Genomic DNA, 18,992 nt, shown 5'->3' with positions numbered 1-18,992 from the left:
GCTGAAGCAGGAGGAGGGAAAGACTGGAAGGAAGAGAGACAGGTTAGAGGGAAAGAGGCTTGGGAAGAAAACAGCAGGAAAGAAACTGCTCATCACACTTATAGAGAGGCAAATGATGGTGGAGATGAGGACAGAGAGAGACAAAACTATGAAAGCCAAAAAATACAAATAGAGCGAAAGAGGAGAAAATGCCAAGAACATCCATCCGGAGAAATGAAGAGAATGAAAGTTTTATGCTGCAGAGCCGTTCTATGTTTTTCCGGCACAAAATTCTCTTGCTGTTTTTAAGCCCTTTTGCATTTGCCAGCCGTTGACATTGAGGCATGTTCAACGGTGCCAGCAGCGTCTCCTCTTCCTTCTCCTCTTCCTCTTCATCTTCCTCCTCCTCATCCACCCCCTCCTCCTCCTCCTTTTCCTCCTCCTCCTTCTCCTCCCATCATCAAGAAGACAAACCGAGGACAGTCTTGAAATATCGAAATTTCCTCCTTGGGATTTGCCAGCGCCGCGTTGCGCCAAGACTGTCGGAATAAAGGACGCTGACTATTGTATTATTATTTTATTAATTGGTCAGTGGGAAGATTACAGATGAGGAAAGGGGACGCCTGTCACCCTTCCTGAGCTAAGATTGAAAAATGAGGCTGAATTGGGGGAAGCCCTAAAATGAAGCAAAAGGAATAGATTTTTAAGGACAGAAAGCCACAGGAGCCCCCCACATAGCGCACTTTTATTTGTATTTTTTTTTAAGATTTTTTTTTTTTTTCGTAGTGGTGGGGGAGAAGATTGGGTGGCTGGCTGGCTGCGGGAAGCTGCTTCCTTTCCCTTTGGAGATGATTGTGCTATTATTCTTTGCCTTGCTCTGGATGGTGGAAGGAGTCTTTTCCCAGCTTCACTACACAGTGCAGGAGGAGCAGGAACATGGCACTTTCGTGGGGAATATCGCTGAAGATCTGGGCTTGGACATTACAAAACTTTCAGCTCGCAGGTTTCAAACGGTGCCCAACTCGCGGACCCCTTACTTGGACCTCAACCTGGAGACCGGGGTGCTGTACGTGAATGAGAAGATCGACCGCGAGCAAATCTGCAAGCAGAGCCCCTCCTGCGTCCTGCACCTGGAGGTCTTCTTGGAGAACCCCCTAGAGCTGTTCCGGGTGGAGATCGAAGTGCTGGACATCAATGACAACCCCCCCTCCTTCCCAGAGCCGGACCTGACGGTGGAGATCTCTGAGAGCGCTACGCCGGGCACCCGCTTCCCCCTGGAGAGCGCTTTCGACCCAGACGTGGGCACCAACTCCTTGCGCGACTACGAGATAACCCCCAACAGCTACTTCTCCCTGGACGTGCAGACCCAGGGGGATGGCAACCGATTCGCCGAGCTGGTGCTGGAGAAGCCCCTGGACCGAGAGCAGCAAGCGGTGCACCGCTACGTGCTGACCGCGGTGGACGGGGGAGGAGGGGGAGGAGGCGGCGAAGGAGGGGGAGGCGGCGGGGGAGGGGGCCTACCGCCCCAACAGCAGCGCACCGGCACTGCCCTACTCACCATCCGAGTGCTGGACTCCAACGACAATGTCCCCGCCTTCGACCAACCCGTCTACACTGTGTCCCTACCAGAGAACTCGCCACCGGGCACGCTTGTAATCCAGCTCAACGCCACAGACCCAGATGAGGGACAGAATGGCGAAGTCGTGTATTCCTTCAGCAGCCACATTTCGCCCAGGGCGCGGGAGCTCTTTGGACTCTCCCCGCGCACCGGCCGACTGGAGGTGAGCGGCGAGCTAGACTATGAAGAGAGCCCAGTGTACCAAGTATACGTACAAGCCAAGGACTTGGGCCCCAACGCGGTGCCCGCGCACTGCAAGGTGCTAGTGCGAGTACTGGATGCTAACGACAACGCGCCAGAGATAAGCTTCAGCACGGTGAAGGAGGCGGTGAGCGAGGGCGCGGCGCCGGGTACGGTGGTGGCCCTGTTTAGCGTGACCGACCGCGACTCAGAGGAAAATGGGCAGGTGCAGTGCGAGCTGTTGGGGGATGTGCCGTTCCGCCTCAAGTCTTCCTTCAAGAACTACTATACCATCGTGACCGAGGCCCCCCTGGACCGAGAGGCTGGAGACTCCTACACCCTAACAGTGGTGGCTCGGGACAGGGGTGAGCCGGCGCTCTCCACCAGTAAGTCGATCCAGGTACAAGTGTCAGATGTGAACGACAACGCACCGCGGTTTAGCCAGCCCGTCTACGACGTGTATGTGACCGAGAACAACGTGCCGGGCGCGTACATCTACGCGGTGAGCGCCACAGACCGCGATGAGGGCGCCAACGCCCAGCTAGCCTACTCTATCCTCGAGTGCCAGATCCAGGGCATGAGTGTCTTCACTTACGTGTCCATCAACTCTGAGAACGGCTACTTGTACGCCCTGCGTTCCTTCGACTACGAGCAGCTCAAGGACTTCAGCTTCCAAGTGGAAGCTCGGGACGCCGGCAGCCCCCAGGCTCTGGCTGGTAACGCCACCGTCAACATCCTCATCGTGGATCAGAACGACAATGCCCCTGCCATCGTGGCGCCCCTGCCTGGGCGCAACGGGACTCCAGCGCGCGAGGTGCTGCCCCGGTCGGCGGAGCCGGGTTACCTGCTGACGCGCGTGGCGGCAGTGGACGCAGACGACGGCGAGAACGCCCGGCTCACCTACAGCATTGTGCGGGGCAACGAAATGAACCTCTTCCGCATGGACTGGCGCACCGGGGAACTCCGCACCGCGCGTCGGGTGCCGGCCAAGCGCGACCCCCAGCGGCCTTACGAGCTGGTGATCGAGGTGCGCGACCACGGGCAGCCGCCCCTGTCCTCCACTGCCACACTGGTGGTGCAGCTGGTGGATGGAGCTGTGGAGCCCCAGGGTGGGGGCGGGGGCGGTAGCGGGGGGCCAGGGGAGCATCAGCGCCCCAGCCGCTCGGGCGGCGGGGAGACCTCGCTGGACCTCACCCTCATTCTCATCATTGCGCTGGGCTCGGTGTCCTTCATATTCCTGCTAGCCATGATCGTGCTTGCCGTGCGTTGCCAAAAAGAGAAGAAGCTCAACATCTACACGTGTCTAGCCAGCGACTGCTGCCTCTGCTGCTGCTGCTGTGGCAGCGGGGGCTCGACCTGCTGTGGCCGCCAAGCCCGGGCGCGCAAGAAGAAACTCAGCAAGTCGGACATCATGCTGGTGCAAAGCTCCAATGTACCCAGTAACCCGGCCCAAGTGCCGGTGGAGGAGTCCGGGGGCTTCGGCTCCCACCACCACAACCAGAATTACTGCTACCAGGTCTGCCTGACCCCTGAGTCCGCCAAGACCGACCTGATGTTCCTTAAGCCCTGCAGCCCTTCACGGAGTACGGACACTGAGCACAACCCCTGTGGGGCCATCGTCACCGGCTACACAGACCAGCAGCCCGACATCATCTCCAACGGAAGCATTTTGTCCAACGAGGTAAGGCTGAAGCGAAAGGACCACCATCTCTCATCTCCTCCATCTGAAAGCCTCCTCTAGCCCGGCCCTTGTATCTCTGGTGCACTGTGTATTTATATTTAGGATATTAACTTATTTGTATCTCTGTGGGGGCAGGAATTGGGGGGAGGCTATCCCACCCCTTCGTATGTAACCTAAACTTCGTGTTGTCCCTAATTTTCTGCGCTCCACCCCTCCACATTTACTTTCATTTCCTCCCCTTGGTGCTTTGCCACCTTGGACCCTCCTTCTTCCCTCTGGCATCCTTCCTTTAAAATCCTAACCCCTTCTCAGTCCTTTCCCTTCTCAGAAATCTGAGGGTAAAGGGAAAAGTGCGCGGGGGGAGCGAGGGAATTGCGATGGAGGGACTTTCTGGTACTGGCAAAGGTCTTTTTCTCTTTGCGTTTGTCCCAGGCATTAATAAAGTTAATTCTGTTTGCTTTGTTTATCGATGCTTTCAGTCGCGTGTAAAAGTAAGCTATAGATTGTTTAACTTCGCACAGTTGTCTAAACTCGAATGCATGTTTTAGTGAATAAGTTATCAGATCTTTTCCTCTGAACTCGGGTTGCAGAAAAACCTTCAGTTCTGCTCTGGACAGCATTTACAGACGCTCTTGAAGCCCAATGCCCACACAGTGTGAATTTGAATGAAGTTGCTTTGGCACAAACCCCTGTAAGAGTAAACTAACGGAAGGCTTAAACAATTGTTACCTTAAATATATCTTTTAGCTAATAATCACCTTTTGCCACTGTTCTTGATAAATCACTACTGCTGGCTTTCTTCCTCAAAGAATTTGGCTTGTTAATTCCGATTTCTTTTTAAAAGATGGCGAAGTGGCAAAGTTGGAAGGAGGGAGGGAGGGGGAGAACAGAGTTGATTTATGTACAAGAAAGTTTGGACCAGAAAAGGTGTGTGGATGGTGGAGTTGGGGAGGAGAATGCAGAGGGTATTTGGAGGGAGAAAAGTCTGGGGGGGGGGGGGTGTTATGAATTCTTTTCTTGGCAGGTTATTTTATTTATTTGAGTCTTAGATATTAATTGACTTTCATGAATATTTGTACAGCTCATTTGTATCTTAAGCACATTTTGAAAATAAACAACAAAATAATTCCATAAAATATCCAAACTTTTTGCTTATTGAGCGTGCTGTTTTTCTTGTGTCAACCAGTATGCACCTAAACACTTTTTTAGGCCACTGAAAGACTGCAGAGTATACCTAGGTTGACTCTATTAGGGACAATAGTTTATGAGCCCTAGCTATGAGGTCATTTGCAATCTCTCCTTAAGCACACACACACACACACACACGTTTAAAATTGGCTTTTTTATTTTTGCAATGCTTTTTAACCTTTACTGAAAATCTAGACTGAAGTGTCTCTGCATATTGCCCTCCCCTTACCCAGCAATCACTAGGGTGAGGCCTTAGAATAGCTTGAAAATTCATAAAACTGTACACAGTCCTTAAATGAAACTCAATTCCTAACCCCAAAAGAAGACTACTAGTTAAGCCCTCAGCATTCAAATGCTCTTGATTTATTTATCTTTTTTCTAGACTAAACACCAGCGAGCAGAGCTCAGCTATCTAGTTGACAGACCTCGCCGAGTTAACAGGTATGGACTCTTTTTTTTTTTTTTTTTTTTCCCCTAGCTTGATGTGTGGACAATTTCCTACCTACTAAAATTAGGAATTAGGTGTATTATCCAATATTAAAATATAAGATCTCCAGCTAGGTCAAAACATAAATACTGATTATGCTGGGGTTCCTAGACAATATATTAAAAATATGGATATATTCGATCTATATACAACTTACTGAATATATTTGAATATTTTGTCAATTTATACTCACACTGCTTTGATAGTCTACCTATTCCCAGTGAATAAATACTCTCTTTTATGAAAATGATATACACATAAACAAAACACTAATCATAGAATAATGACTAAAGTGACATACCTTAAAGGCTCAAAATGACTGCTCTGCTCAGTTTTAAAGAATTAGGCTTAAGGTGATGAAACTAGCTTTCTGCAGAAATAAAGCCCAGAGGTCTATGAATCTGCAGCACCATTGGTGACCATGTGGTGGCAGAAGAATGTTTTCTGTGTTTCTTTGCCTTTTTTATTCTAATATTCACGTTTTTGTACTTCTAGTTCTGCCTTCCAAGAAGCCGACATAGTAAGCTCTAAGGACAGTGGTCATGGAGACAGTGAACAGGGAGATAGTGATCATGATGCCACCAATCGCGGCCAGTCAGCTGGTAAGTGTGTTCAAAGGGCAATGCTGACTTTTATAGTTTCTTGTTGTTGTTGTTGTTGTTGTTGTTGTTGTTAAAAGTCATTCTAGAAAGAATGATATCCTGGGGAATTTTCTGTAGGTTTAATGGTAGTAAGTCCACAGGAAAATGGTGTGTCATCCTATGTTGATAATTGTATATTCAAAGATGATTATAAAAATCTAATGTTCCTTTGGGTAAGGTTAGAGATTTATTGGGAAATATGATAGAATATGAGCTATATCTTCCTTACATAATGTTCTTTAGTGCAATTATATTACATACAAAAACCTATAGCTTTCTCACCTGGTCCAGGCCTCAGTCTTACTCTTCAGTCAATTAAGGTATTATTAGACTTGTTTATGGATGAGGTAACTGAAGATGAATGAAATTGATTGACCTGCCCAAAGTCACAGAGAATAAGTGGATGATTGGGAACTAGAATCCAAATTTCTTCCTTTCGAGAGCAATGGGTTTTGCAAGCCACTGAGTATTGAATGGGAGAAAGAAAGGTGATTAAAAGTCATGAATAGTCTGAAAGCAGGATTTCCAATGCTGGGCTCTTAGGCTTCAAGTCATTAATAAACATTTGATAGTGTGTATTTTCTCAAGCACCTTAGGTTTCCTCATATTTTCAATAGGGTCCATGACCTGTCAAAAGTTGAACCCCATGTGTATTTGTATATGAGGTTAGCAATAGACACTGATGGGGTTGCAGTGTGATACATATATTTTACATTGTTTATTTTACTTTTTTCTATATAAATTTAACTGTTAAGTTTTATAGGATGCTGATAACTCTGTTTACTAATCCTTAAAGAAAACACTATTAAAAATGAAATATATACCTTATAATAATGAAAATGATTTCCACAATGGTTGGATTTTCTTACTACTTCATTTGCAATTCAACTAAGAAGGGTGCTTGTTTTTTTGTTTTTTTGTTTTTTTTACTTTTCCTTTTTTGATTGAGTTTTGTGTTTTTCTGACATGTAAATAAATGGAAAGGCAAATTAACCTTCGTAACTTATAAAAATGTCCATGATTGGGCCATCTCTAGATTCAACTCTGTTCACTTGATTTTAAGCTTTATTTTGGTTAATGATGTAACCACAGAGTGACAGAGTCCTCATTTTCAAGGTAACCTTGGTCCTAGAGAGCACACATTCCTGAACACACTTGGTGGACCTCTGAATGGTGCCGAGGCAGCGTGTCAAAGGGCAGTACCCGCCCCATGGTCGCCTGGCAGCAGTGGTTACCTCAAGCCTCTCACTTGGCTAATGTGTGCTGTGTCTGAGGCTGCCTTAGCCTTGGGAAACACAGGCAGGAGGAGGGGAGAAAGAGGCTGCTCAAGGGTCTCTTTATATTGCTGCAAGTCATTAATATGCAGACCTAATGAGACTTGAGAACTGCCAAGAATCCCCGGAGGTCCCTGCCCCTTGCGGGCCTTCACGCTAAGTGAACAGAGCATCTATTTAGTGTCTGGGAACCTGACAACAAACCAGATCTTGCCAGAAGTTTATATTTGAGTACAAAGTCCCTTTCATTTTTGGCCTATATATGGCATATGATTTATCGCTATCTTTTAAAAGCTGTATGTTTAGAATTGCTCATTCCTATTCATTTTTCAGGGTTTCTAATTTAAGTTAGCCTTTTAAAACTTTTAAAACAAAATGTTTAATATTAAAATAGTATCTGCTGCATGTATCCTTGGGTGCATTTTATTCATTTCCCACTCCCCCACCCCCTGCTTTGTTTTTTTCTGTAGCACTCCAGTCTCAATGAACATTTCAATTAGTTTAGTCCCTCAGACATAATGAGCTATAATAACCTAACCAAAGAAAAAGAAACGAATAAACATCTGCAAAAAGTGCTATATTTGGAAGATGGATGGGGATAGATTCTTATCAATGCGCCTTCCCAGTAGCTATTTTATTTCTCAGGGACTCAATGTTGCCATTTTTGGTAATGTTTCTTTCAAATTATTTGAGATGTCAAAGCATTAAAAGGAAAGTTAAAATGCCAAACTGTGTTCTGGAAAACATTTTTAAAAAGCAAGGCGGTTTGTATTTTTCTTTATCAATGGCAAAAATTTTTCCCTGTCTTTACATTCTTACATGTGAAAAGTATTACAGAATGAATTTATTTTTGTATTTCGTTGGCAGTTCTAGGGCAGCTGAAACATACTGAGCACAGTAATTGCTGTTTGAGAATTGTAATGACACACTTGTATTAAGAAGTAATCTCACCTTTGTGTGCTGAATTGCAATCAGATTTAATATGTCTAATTTTATTGTAAGAATGATTTTGAAGTGTTTTCTTCTTTAGGTATAAAGCCCTAAATACAGAGAATTGAAATGCATTTACTTAATGACTTTCTCCAGTTCATACTGATGTTGTGTACTGTAAACTTCATAGCAAGTAGCTATAGTATTTCCTAAAAGTTAAACCCATTTCAGGTGAATAAGTACATCTGTTTTATTTTCTTGTAAAGCCAGGTATTAATGACTTTCCAATTTTGTAATATTTAGGAAATATTATTCACAGCACATCTATTTCCAGGTTTACGATATGGGGAAAAAAATCATACCAATAAGCAAATCTTACTCAGCCAATTTTTAGGGGGAGAACAGCAGGTTATCAAGGAAAAATAATACTAGAAACACATAGACCCTGAATTCTGTCCTTCAGTCTGTACCTCATTCCATATTACATTATATACAATATTGAGCTTAGTGTTTCACCTGTTTAAACTTCCTAACTTTTTATTTATTCTCAATTTCTTTTTCTATGTTAGCATTACTTTGTATTCATTTATTTAGATATGCCTTCTATTTATTCTTCTGTGAATAGTTTTCTTTTTTGTTCTTTCTCCGCTACCCCCCTTGCATTTCTCCTTTCTAAGTCATTTGCCATCACCAGTCTTGCTCATAGAAGGGCTTTAAACACGGAGGCAGCTGCACAGAGAATCACATAAGCTTTTTCAGTTTTCTACTGCACCTGGCTCCATGTGTGAAATTCTTCGGCTTGACCACTGCTCTGTGGCATTTTCTTTCCATAGCCTTGTCAAGGTGCTTTCCGTTTTTTTCAGTGCACTATTGATGTATTGGTTAGATATGGCAGAAGTCCAGGGAGATGTGGTAAATATATGCATAAACCATCACAGGAGGAAGATCCGATTAATCACAGCTTAAATAGCCAAAAAAAGAGTCAAAATGAACTTAAAAAAAAATAGTTTCAATTTTGTTTAGTATATCGTTAGATTAAAAGATCTTTTTTTTTTCTGATTTGCCATACTGATACAAAAATTTTAGTTTTGTATTCTTAAACATTTTAACATTATTGTAGGTAGTCTAAGGAGATATATTTAGTTGTAAGAATTTTTTTGCCTCGTTTATTAAATATTTGCAATATGCATACTCCTGGAATTATCAGTTCATTTTTAATAATTGTGCCTTCGTAAAAAACATACTGAAGAAGATAACCCTAATAAGTGATTCTGTTAATGTTACTTGTTATAGTTTACCTGAAAATTGTTAAGTTGCTCCTTCTTGTAAATTTTTCTTTCAGTTACAAGGAAACTTAGCTTCTAAGTGTGCTTATTTTTTAACTAATTATTGAGATTGATACATGATACGTGGTCAAAATTTGGCTATACATAAAAAAAAAGTGATTTGAATTGTCAGTATCTTCAAACTAGTAGATAAAGTATATCATGAAATGTGTTCAGCCATTGCACAACTACTACAATATCAGCAAGACAATTTTTGATTTATCGTTAAGTACAAATTTCCCTTTCCCAACTCCAGTAAGAATTTAGATACTGGCAGATTAGCATCTGGACTTATAAATTGAATTTTCATGATGGTTTGCAAAAGCTTATTCAGGTTTCTGGTGAAAATCTGAACTACAAATTGATGTTACAGAAAGATTTATAATTGGAAAATATATGACAAAATATTAGAGAAATTGGAGAAAAAAGAACATTTTGAATAAGTAGGGAGAAATTTTGATGTACATGTTTTGATTTTTTCATGAGTGAATCATGTTGATAAATATCTGCCGATGAGCTATATTTTCCTAAAAATTACAACAACTTTTGTGTTTGTAATTGATCTTTCTCCATTTTTTGGTGCTAAGTGGTTAAAGGAGGATTGGAAATTTCTTCAAAAATTAAGTATTGATTTTCTTTAAAATTAATTTATCAAATTATGAAAAATTAAACATTTTTTATGAAGGCTGAATAAAAAGTGAAGCATTTTTTATGAAGGTGCATGAGGAAGAAATGTACCTGTAATTTTATATTATTACATTTATCAGAAAACAACACAACTTGAATACAATTATAATATTTTTGAAATCACAATTTGTTCTCAGTGGTAATATCACTGCCTCTGACTCTAAGGAACAAGTTACTTGCTGGTTAAAAATATGTATTTTAAAACTTCTCTAAATATATCCTTGCATAACAGGCAGTCTATCACGTCAGCTGTCATGCCTTGTAGAACAGATTATTTCTGAGAAGTTGGAAAAATAAATAACTAGGAGAAGAAATTTCAAATTATATATATTTATATATGTTCAGATATTTCTTAGAAAATACCAAAACTTCAAAACTGAGGTTTGGCCTATATTTTTCTGCTGTACAAATATCACAGGTTCTATAGTAAGGACATTTGAATAAGAAAAACTAAAAATCAAGTTAAATTTATTTTCTCTTCGGCTTTCAATTTGAGCTATTAAAAATTTCCAAGAGCAATGTGAAAGGCATGAATTTTAATATGTCACCTGCCCTATAATACCTGGCATTCCTGTATATCATGTAGTCATTTATCATAACAAAACTTCAATATACTTCTGCTTATTTGGAGATTAAATAATATATTTAATGGGACTGGAGATAATTGAAAAAAGGTAAAATACTGTTAGTCTTTTAGTGACTCCCTGACATGAGGAATGATAATAGGATCATTTATCTGGTTCTCAAACTATATATCTAAAAGGCAAATGATTCGAAATTTATTGATGTACTATTTTTTATTTTTCTTCTAATTTTGTTTCTATGTCTGATATTTTTTTCCTCATGAGAAATCAGTACACTTGCATTATCAGTAAAACTGGTGAATTATATTCATGCACAATTTGTGACACCATGACTCTCATTCTGGTTATATAAAGCTGTGTGTTATTACTATGAGAATCACACTTTAAAAGGACTAGTTCATAAATTTATTAAGAACATTATTTCTAAGTGTTTTCTTCCTTCTGTCAAGTAAAATTGTTCTTCCAACAAAAACTTTATCGTATTTCTCATTTTTCTTGTTATGCACATGACATATTTTCTGCACAGGTTCTCAACTCATGAGAACTTGATTACATCATCTAAGGGAATTTTAAATCACCTCTAATAACTACAGAAGCCGAAAACCAGAAAACCATTAACTTCAAGAGAAGAAAATGGGCACAAATGAATATGTACTATATATAAAAACAAGTTCTATTGAAAGTACCTTCTAACATAATCAAACAGCATCTTAATAATGTTGAAAGACTAGTTTATTAAAATTTTTCTATGAGATAGAGGATCATATTTAAAAATATGAGAGTCCTTGGGTACAGGTGCTCGAAAAGATGTGAAAGATTATTAATGGTCCCATGTAGTGTTTAAAATGATATTTATCAGTCATGTGAGGAAAATTGCATTTATTCCAAATTTTGCATTATATACCCATCTTTGTTAGGGTATAATAATGCAGTTCAATCTTAATATTTGAATTAATTCCACCAACTTTAAATTTTATGCCTTGAATTTAATTTTCAAACAAATGATTGGTCATCATAATTTGACTTTTAACAGTAGTTTTATTTATCAAGTCTTTTTTTTTCTCTATCACGCTGCAAATAGGGAGCATTTCTAGTACAGTATTCAAAATACAGGGGCATCAGGGTGGCTCAGTCATTAAGTGTCTGCCTTAGGCTCAGGTCATGATCCCAGGGTCCTGGGAGCAAGCCCCGCATCGGGCTCCCTGCTCTGCGGGAAGCCTGCTTCTCCCTCTCCCACTCCCCCTGCTTGTGTTTCCTCTCTCAATGTGTCTCTCTCTGTCAAATAAATTAATAAAATCTAAAAACAAAACAAAACAAAACTATAAATCTCTCTGGTTCTATAGCTTCTACCTACCTGGTATGTCACTGTGTATCAGGGACATTTTCCTTCCCTTACTCTTTTTCTTTCTACTTATCTCCTTGAAGAAATAGGATAAAAAAACTGAGCTATTCTGGTGTCTAGAAAAACACTGACGTGTTTTACATGCTTTCTTAGTCTGGTTCCTTATCCTGGTTTCAGCTCACGTTTAGGTTCCTCAACAGTTCACTGATCAGTAATTTATTTCCAGGCTTATGCATGACAATTATCAATGGAACATTATAATCGAAGTCAGACTTGGCATTATACATAGTTTAATTTAAAATAAAAAAGTCATAAAGTGAGATTAATATATGATAAGAAGCTTCATTTCATTTCTTTAAACATAATTTACATAATTAACTGTTCTGAACTCCAAAATACTTGTGGATAATCTAGAAGATTAATACTCTGAAAAAAATCTTTTCTGTATTTTATATATGCAGATATTAACATATACACATAAACAGGTAAAGCAGTTTGTGACACAATGCCATCAGGAATTTATAAACTAAACCTGACTCAGGAGTTCAAATCACGAATGGTATTTATAAGAAGAAACAATCAGATGGGTTCATTAAATAAATATTAGTCTGTCGGTTAAAAAAAAAGAAATTCATACTCATGCATTTGAGAGTTTCTTTTATAAGAGTAATCATACTCAAATTACTTTCAATTAATCCTGTTTAAAAACATGCACAATAAATGTGTTAGTATGTTTAGAAAAATATTAAAATGTGATTTGGGTTTATGTGCTTGTTTTTCTGAGTAGGGGTAGTTATCAAAATGAATATCAAAAAGTCTTTTATAATGCTCAAAAATTGTTATGCTTTGCTTAAGAACTAAACTTTCTTGAGTCATAATCAGATAATGTTGAATAGTCTTGTCAATCTGTGGGAGACAACGTAACTTGAAGATGTCATTTGAAATCTTCGTATTCTCGGATTAATAGGGAAACAGTTCTGTGTTGACTAGGACAAGTGTTTTCCAATATGGAACAAGTAATAAGGTATTTGTCAATAGTATCTGCAGCTGACTCACATTACACTTGATTACCTTGGTTTCACTAATTACAGTCATTTGTTTTTGGTTTGTCTGCAGTGGTAAATGATAAGTGGTTTGTAGTAATATGGGCTACCAGAATGCCATTGACATATACATTTTAGGGTCATTTTCTGAGAACCCGAGAAAGCATGCTCCTGACCACTCAAGAAATGTTTCATTCTTGTTGTTTATTGGTTTATCAATATGTGTGCCGTATTTCTGTTGAATTTCACTTTTTGTTTCATGTCCAGATTTCATAATCTAAATACCATCATTTGTGCTACACATAGTTCTAATGTTTTTGTCTCTAAGGAAAAAAAAAAGTGTTGGATGCCTTATCATCATTAGAGATTACGAATTATAAAGGCTTTACACTTTGCATTTGTCTCTATTATGAATTTCACCAGAGATTTTTTAAAATATTCATTCTTTTTCTACTCACCATTCCCTAGTTATTTAAATAATTTAGACCCAGAATTTTTTCCCAGTACTCTGAGAATATTAGAAACATCTTCCTCAGGGTCCTCTTTGCTAGAAGTCTAACCCTTTGGAAAATAGTACAAAGACATTTTTGGTTCCTGTGAGGTTAAGGCAGGAAAACTTTGGCAAAGCACATTCACCCAGCACCCTTTATGCCACCTGTAATCTCACATTAGCGAAACCTGAACCTGTAGTTTCTCTTTTTTTTCTGCTTACAGGCATGGATCTCTTCTCCAACTGCACTGAGGAATGCAAAGCCCTGGGCCACTCAGACCGGTGCTGGATGCCTTCTTTTGTCCCTGCTGATGGACGCCAAGCTGCTGATTATCGCAGCAATCTGCATGTTCCTGGCATGGACTCTGTTCCAGACACTGAGGTGTTTGAAACTCCAGAAGCGCAGCCTGGGGCGGAGAGGTCTTTCTCCACCTTTGGCAAAGAGAAGGCCCTTCACAACACTCTGGAGAGGAAGGAGCTGGATGGACTGCTGTCTAATACACGAGCGCCTTACAAACCACCATATTTGAGTAAGTATTACATAAAAGGCTTTATCAGAGTATTCCCTTTGAGGGAATAAGTTCAACATGCCATTCTTCTTAGTAAAAATAGAGTTCAAGTTGTTTTCAGAAACCAAGATAAAAGTGACTCTTGGATGCAGGCAGTACTTTACTATGGAAAAATGAATATACTCAACAGGAAGACAGTTCCTGTGTTAGGACGTGGTTGTTGACAACAATCAAACGTAACTTTTGATGCTGAAAACATTTTTCAAATGTGCTTCATATTTCCTTTGAATATTGATCTCTTGCTGACTTGATTTCCATGTGTTTTGAAGGGCTTAATTAAGATGGAAAAACATCTCTTGACACTTGAGTCACTGGGAGATTTCATTTTTTTTATCGATGCCAGCATTATCGCATAATCATCCTTTTTCCATAGTGACATTAAACATTTTAGGCTAAATTAGGAAATCAGTGCAGCCATTACTTTGACCATTCAATGCAATTTAGTAATATGTTCATATGGAGTAAGTCTCTGACCGGAATCAGAGGAACTATGTGATGGAAACATATAAATAAAGCAATATTCTTCATTTACTTAAAATAGTATGTTCTTCTATCGTGGAGACATTGAAAATTGTACTCAGCTCTTTCAATATTGGAACCACATTCTGTAAGTAGATTATTTTATACAACCACTGTGAAAATAAAAATGCTTAGAGATTCTGTAGTGTATTTCCTTTGAGGATCTCGGTGATGAAATTATATTCTCTGCTACATAGTTATCTTTTCCTTTTAGTTAATGGGTAAATACCGCTGACAATTCAATAGTTTGGTCAAACTATATAAACTAATATTTGATGAGAAGGAAACTCATTAAAAACTCAGTCAAAAGATGACTTTTATCTTGTATAGGAAATCCAGCATATATGGTGTTTTCTTTCTTTCGTTTTCTAGTATTAAAAAATCATGGAATCATAAGCTAGGAACAAAAATGAGCAGAATGCAGATGTATCATTTCTTTTACAATTTATGGAATAGGAGGGAAATAGGAAAAAGTACTGAAAGGAAAGAAAAAAAGCTAGAAGAACATATTTTTTTAGCTCTTATGAATGTAAATATGAAAGCCATGGATTGAATACATTGAGGACAAGACTACTACTCTAGACATTGATAATACGAGTCAAAAGTGTCCTATGAATAAAGGAATGGATCTGCCATTGGCTAAATACATTGTGATGGCAACAGTGATTAAACTGTTTTATGAAGGATTGCCTTCAACTTTTCAAATTACTTGGAAATACCATTACCCCACGCATGATGTAGTATTTTAGCTTTTCAGACCAAATAATTGCTCCTGCCTATTAGCTATTGATATTTGTTTTGCTTTATCTTTTGAAGTTAATAAATACAAGGAGAGCACATATACTTAAGGGAAGTATTGAAATGTCTAACATAATAACTATGATGAAATTTGGATGCTAAAGTCCTAAAGTTTAGCTCACACATCTGCACATATGAGTGATTTAAAATAGCCTAAAATAATTATGTGTGTTGCTAGAAGTCAAAGAATGCATATGTTATTTAATTAAGAAAATTAAGATTTGTTTGTTTATTACTCAGATATGGTACAATAAATTAGTTTTTAAAAACTATTTTTTTTTTCCTGTGTTAGCCAGCTCACACCACTCAAACTTTAGGGTTTGGGATGAAGTGTGACCTGGTTGAAAAATAAGCCCAAATATAAGTATTTTGTTGTTTTTACTTATACCATCCTTAGCTCTTCATAGAACTTCAACTTTTAGTGTTTAATGTTATCTTAGACTCACACAATTATCTTTAAAATTACATCATGGTTCTGATTTAATAGACATAGGCAATTTTACAGTTAATTTGATAGCATAAACTACAAATAAAAAAACACCACTGACCATTTTGCCCTCCAAATTCACCTGATGATGGTTGTTAATACTTGTAATATTTAACTTCAGGAATGGAAATATTCTCATCTTCTAAATTGAAAAGCATGTCACTTACATAGTTAAACTAAAAACTTGGCACCTATAACTTGTTTTTAATCAGAATGTTTAAATAATTATTGGGGCAGTAATTTTCTTTTGCTGAACATGCATTTAGTTCTTTGGTGAACATAATGTTTATTTAATGTTAAGAAAGTAGTTGTATATTTATTTTTGTAGAGCTCTAAAAATAAGGCCTAATGAAGCTACCATTGTCATTTATAAAATGATCAGGAAATGGTAATATGCTTAATAATACAGATGAAATCATTGCCTATACCCAAGAACTTCCCATTTCTATACTTCTGGTTGCTAAATTTAAAATTAAAAATCGCAAGAAACCAACTTCTACACAAAAGTACTTGTATGCACATGTTAAAAAACAAGTAGTTTGTGTTTCTTTTTGTATGCCCAAATACAACCATATTTCCTTTTTTTTTAATGTGTAAGAAAAGATCCATGAAGAGTATGGATGATGTATTTAGTGAAATGGAAGTTATTTTTTAAGTTGGTAATAATTTTGAAAACATCTATTCAAACTCATTAGTCATGAGTACTTTATGAGCATGCTTGTTCTTATTTTTGTTATAATACTGTAGTTTGTTAATGCCCTGATAAATACCAAAGGAATACACTGAAAGATTGAAGAAATAAATGTAAACATGCAGAATGTGGTCGTGTTCAAAACTCAATGTTTAGATTTATCTTAAAATACTAATGAATTTTTAGCATAAATAAATTTACCTTTTTCAGAGAAATAAAGAAAATATCACCTTAACTTTTAATAAAAATTAATCACTGTTTTTGACACTTATTAAAATGAAACCTGAAAAAATTATTACCTGGAGTTTAAAAATAATACCACATTTTATCGTGAAGAATTCAAGAATTTCTTTAGTATTATAGACCTCTTATTTAAAATAATAGTCTTTCAAATGACAAAACGTTTTACAGAAAACAATCTGGATAGTCTCAGCAACTAAGTAGCATAAAAATAATTTATGTTTAAGAATATAATTGATAAAAGCTATATTATTAAGATAATTTAGAAAAACCCAATATTTAAAACAATATCTTAAATATTACTTTTGCAGTCATACTTACTTATGATTTCGGCTTCACATTTTAAGTATCATCGCTTGTGACTTTTGTCAGCAAATAAGCATATTTTTTGGTTCGAATCAGCATAAGCAGTACAGTAGTAAAGATGTAAGGATTCATTCTTTGGAAACTCATTGATTTCTTTTTTTTTTCTTTTTTTTAAAACTTTATTTTATTATGTTATGTTAATCACCATACATTACGTCATTAGTTTTTGATGTAGTGTTCCATGATTCATTGTTTGCATATAGCACCCAGTGCTCCATTCAATACGTGCCCTCTTTAATACCCATCACCAGGCTAACCCATCCTCCCACGCCCCTCCCCTCTAGAACCCTCAGTTTGTTTCTCAGAGTCCATAGTCTCTCATGGTTCATCTCCCCCTCCGATTCCTCCCCCCTTCATTTTTCCCTTCCTACTATTTTTTTTTTTTAACATATAATGTATTATTTGTTTCAGAGGTACAGGCCTGTGATTCATCAGTCTTACACAACTCACAGTGCTAACCGTAGCATATACCTTCCCCAACGTCTATCACCCAGCCACCCCATCCCTCCCACCCCCATCACTGCTTTCTTGTCAATAAACATAATCAGTGCCTAAAAACTGATAATAGTCAAAAAACAAATAACCAATGAAATTTCATCTAAAATATATTTGTGAAAATCTTTCTTTCATTTATTTAAAGGGTCATACAATAATAAATTATATTGAATGAAATGAAAAAAATACATTGACATTAGAATTTTTTAAACCCTAAATCCATGAAATTTTCTAGACTCATAGGACTGTAGGGAACCATTTATTGAAGTGTCACAGTCTATCCTTCTTTCACATTACACAACATTTAGACTAGTCCATGTGTGCAAAAATTGCTAGTTTTCTCCTTAACTAATTTTATTTTGCCTACTTTTTGAGTCATTTTGAAACTTCAATTTAACTCAATCTTAACACAAGAAAAGATGTCAGAACTTTGAAACATTCCATTTGAAAAGTTGCTGACACTTTACCTAGACTTTTTTCAGTAAACCTCATTTTGAGAAAATTCTTTTGGGCATCTATGTTATTTCTATGGTGCACTTCAAGTTTTCAGTTGATTAAAATTGTAGAGCATGTTTTGTTTAGACACATCTCTCCATCCCTTCATTATCTCAATCTGCCTTCTGTGAGTTTTCGTAATTTGTTGAACTCAGTAGTGTGGTAAGAACATACATAAGATTCAAAATAAAACCACTTTTCCTATTGGTACACATTACTCTCATATTTATGAATCCTTGTATATGATTTCTCTGGGATTTCTATATTCCTGTAATGTCATAAACATAACATCCATTTATCAAATAATAAAGTCCATAAATAAGCATTATTATACATGGCCTTTTAAACATTTCTCTCAAAGGTCCATACACCACTAAATGAATGGACATTTTTTTTCAGGATATTTTCTTCCAAGTACATATGTTAATTTCTGTTCCCTTTTTCTCCAAGTTGTGTTACTTTTTTATAATATCCTATTTCTGAGACTTTTGCTTCTCTCCCTCTTCTTTATAAGAATAGCTCTAGATTTGTGAACCTAACTTTCTCACTTTTTTAGTTTAAACTTTTGTGACAAATCTCTGGTCTTTGAATAACACCAGTCCTTCTGTTTTTCATTAAATTCCTTTGTTTAGTAATTAAGAATTGATCTCTCATAATCAAAATAGTTTACTCACCTCAGCTCTGTGAGCAGGAAATAAATGATAACTCAGGGCCAGAAAAAACCCCAACCAATCCCAGGTCATATTCTCTGTATATCTACTGTTTGATTTAATGTTCACTGAATTTTATGATATTTTACTTCTTTGAAAAATGATAATCTATTCACAATTTGTATCATTACTCCAGTTAGCTGATGCAGCAGCTGCCTGGAAACTTCCGTAAC

The 18,992-nt window shown here is 37.9% G+C and overlaps 1 protein-coding gene across 1 annotated transcript in view; it reads left to right on the top strand.

The window, feature by feature from the left end:
* The first annotated feature begins 752 nt into the window (after window positions 1-752).
* PCDH10 (protocadherin 10) overlaps window positions 753-18,992 on the top strand; it is a 40,898-nt gene continuing 22,658 nt past the window's right edge. The window contains exons 1-4 of the mRNA XM_035023219.1: window positions 753-3,458; window positions 5,029-5,087; window positions 5,629-5,735; window positions 13,674-13,979. Coding sequence (XP_034879110.1) covers window positions 828-3,458; window positions 5,029-5,087; window positions 5,629-5,735; window positions 13,674-13,979 — 3,103 coding nt within the window. The 5' untranslated portion in view covers window positions 753-827. The remainder of the gene's footprint in view (window positions 3,459-5,028; window positions 5,088-5,628; window positions 5,736-13,673; window positions 13,980-18,992) is intronic.

Source organism: Mirounga leonina, unplaced genomic scaffold, assembly GCF_011800145.1.
Source record: "Mirounga leonina isolate KUSES-001 unplaced genomic scaffold, KU_Mleo_1.0 Mir_176, whole genome shotgun sequence".
Taxonomy (NCBI): Eukaryota; Metazoa; Chordata; class Mammalia; order Carnivora; family Phocidae; genus Mirounga; species Mirounga leonina.
Note: the sequence above shows the minus strand (reverse complement) of the source record. Positions and strands in the feature narration are given on the sequence as shown.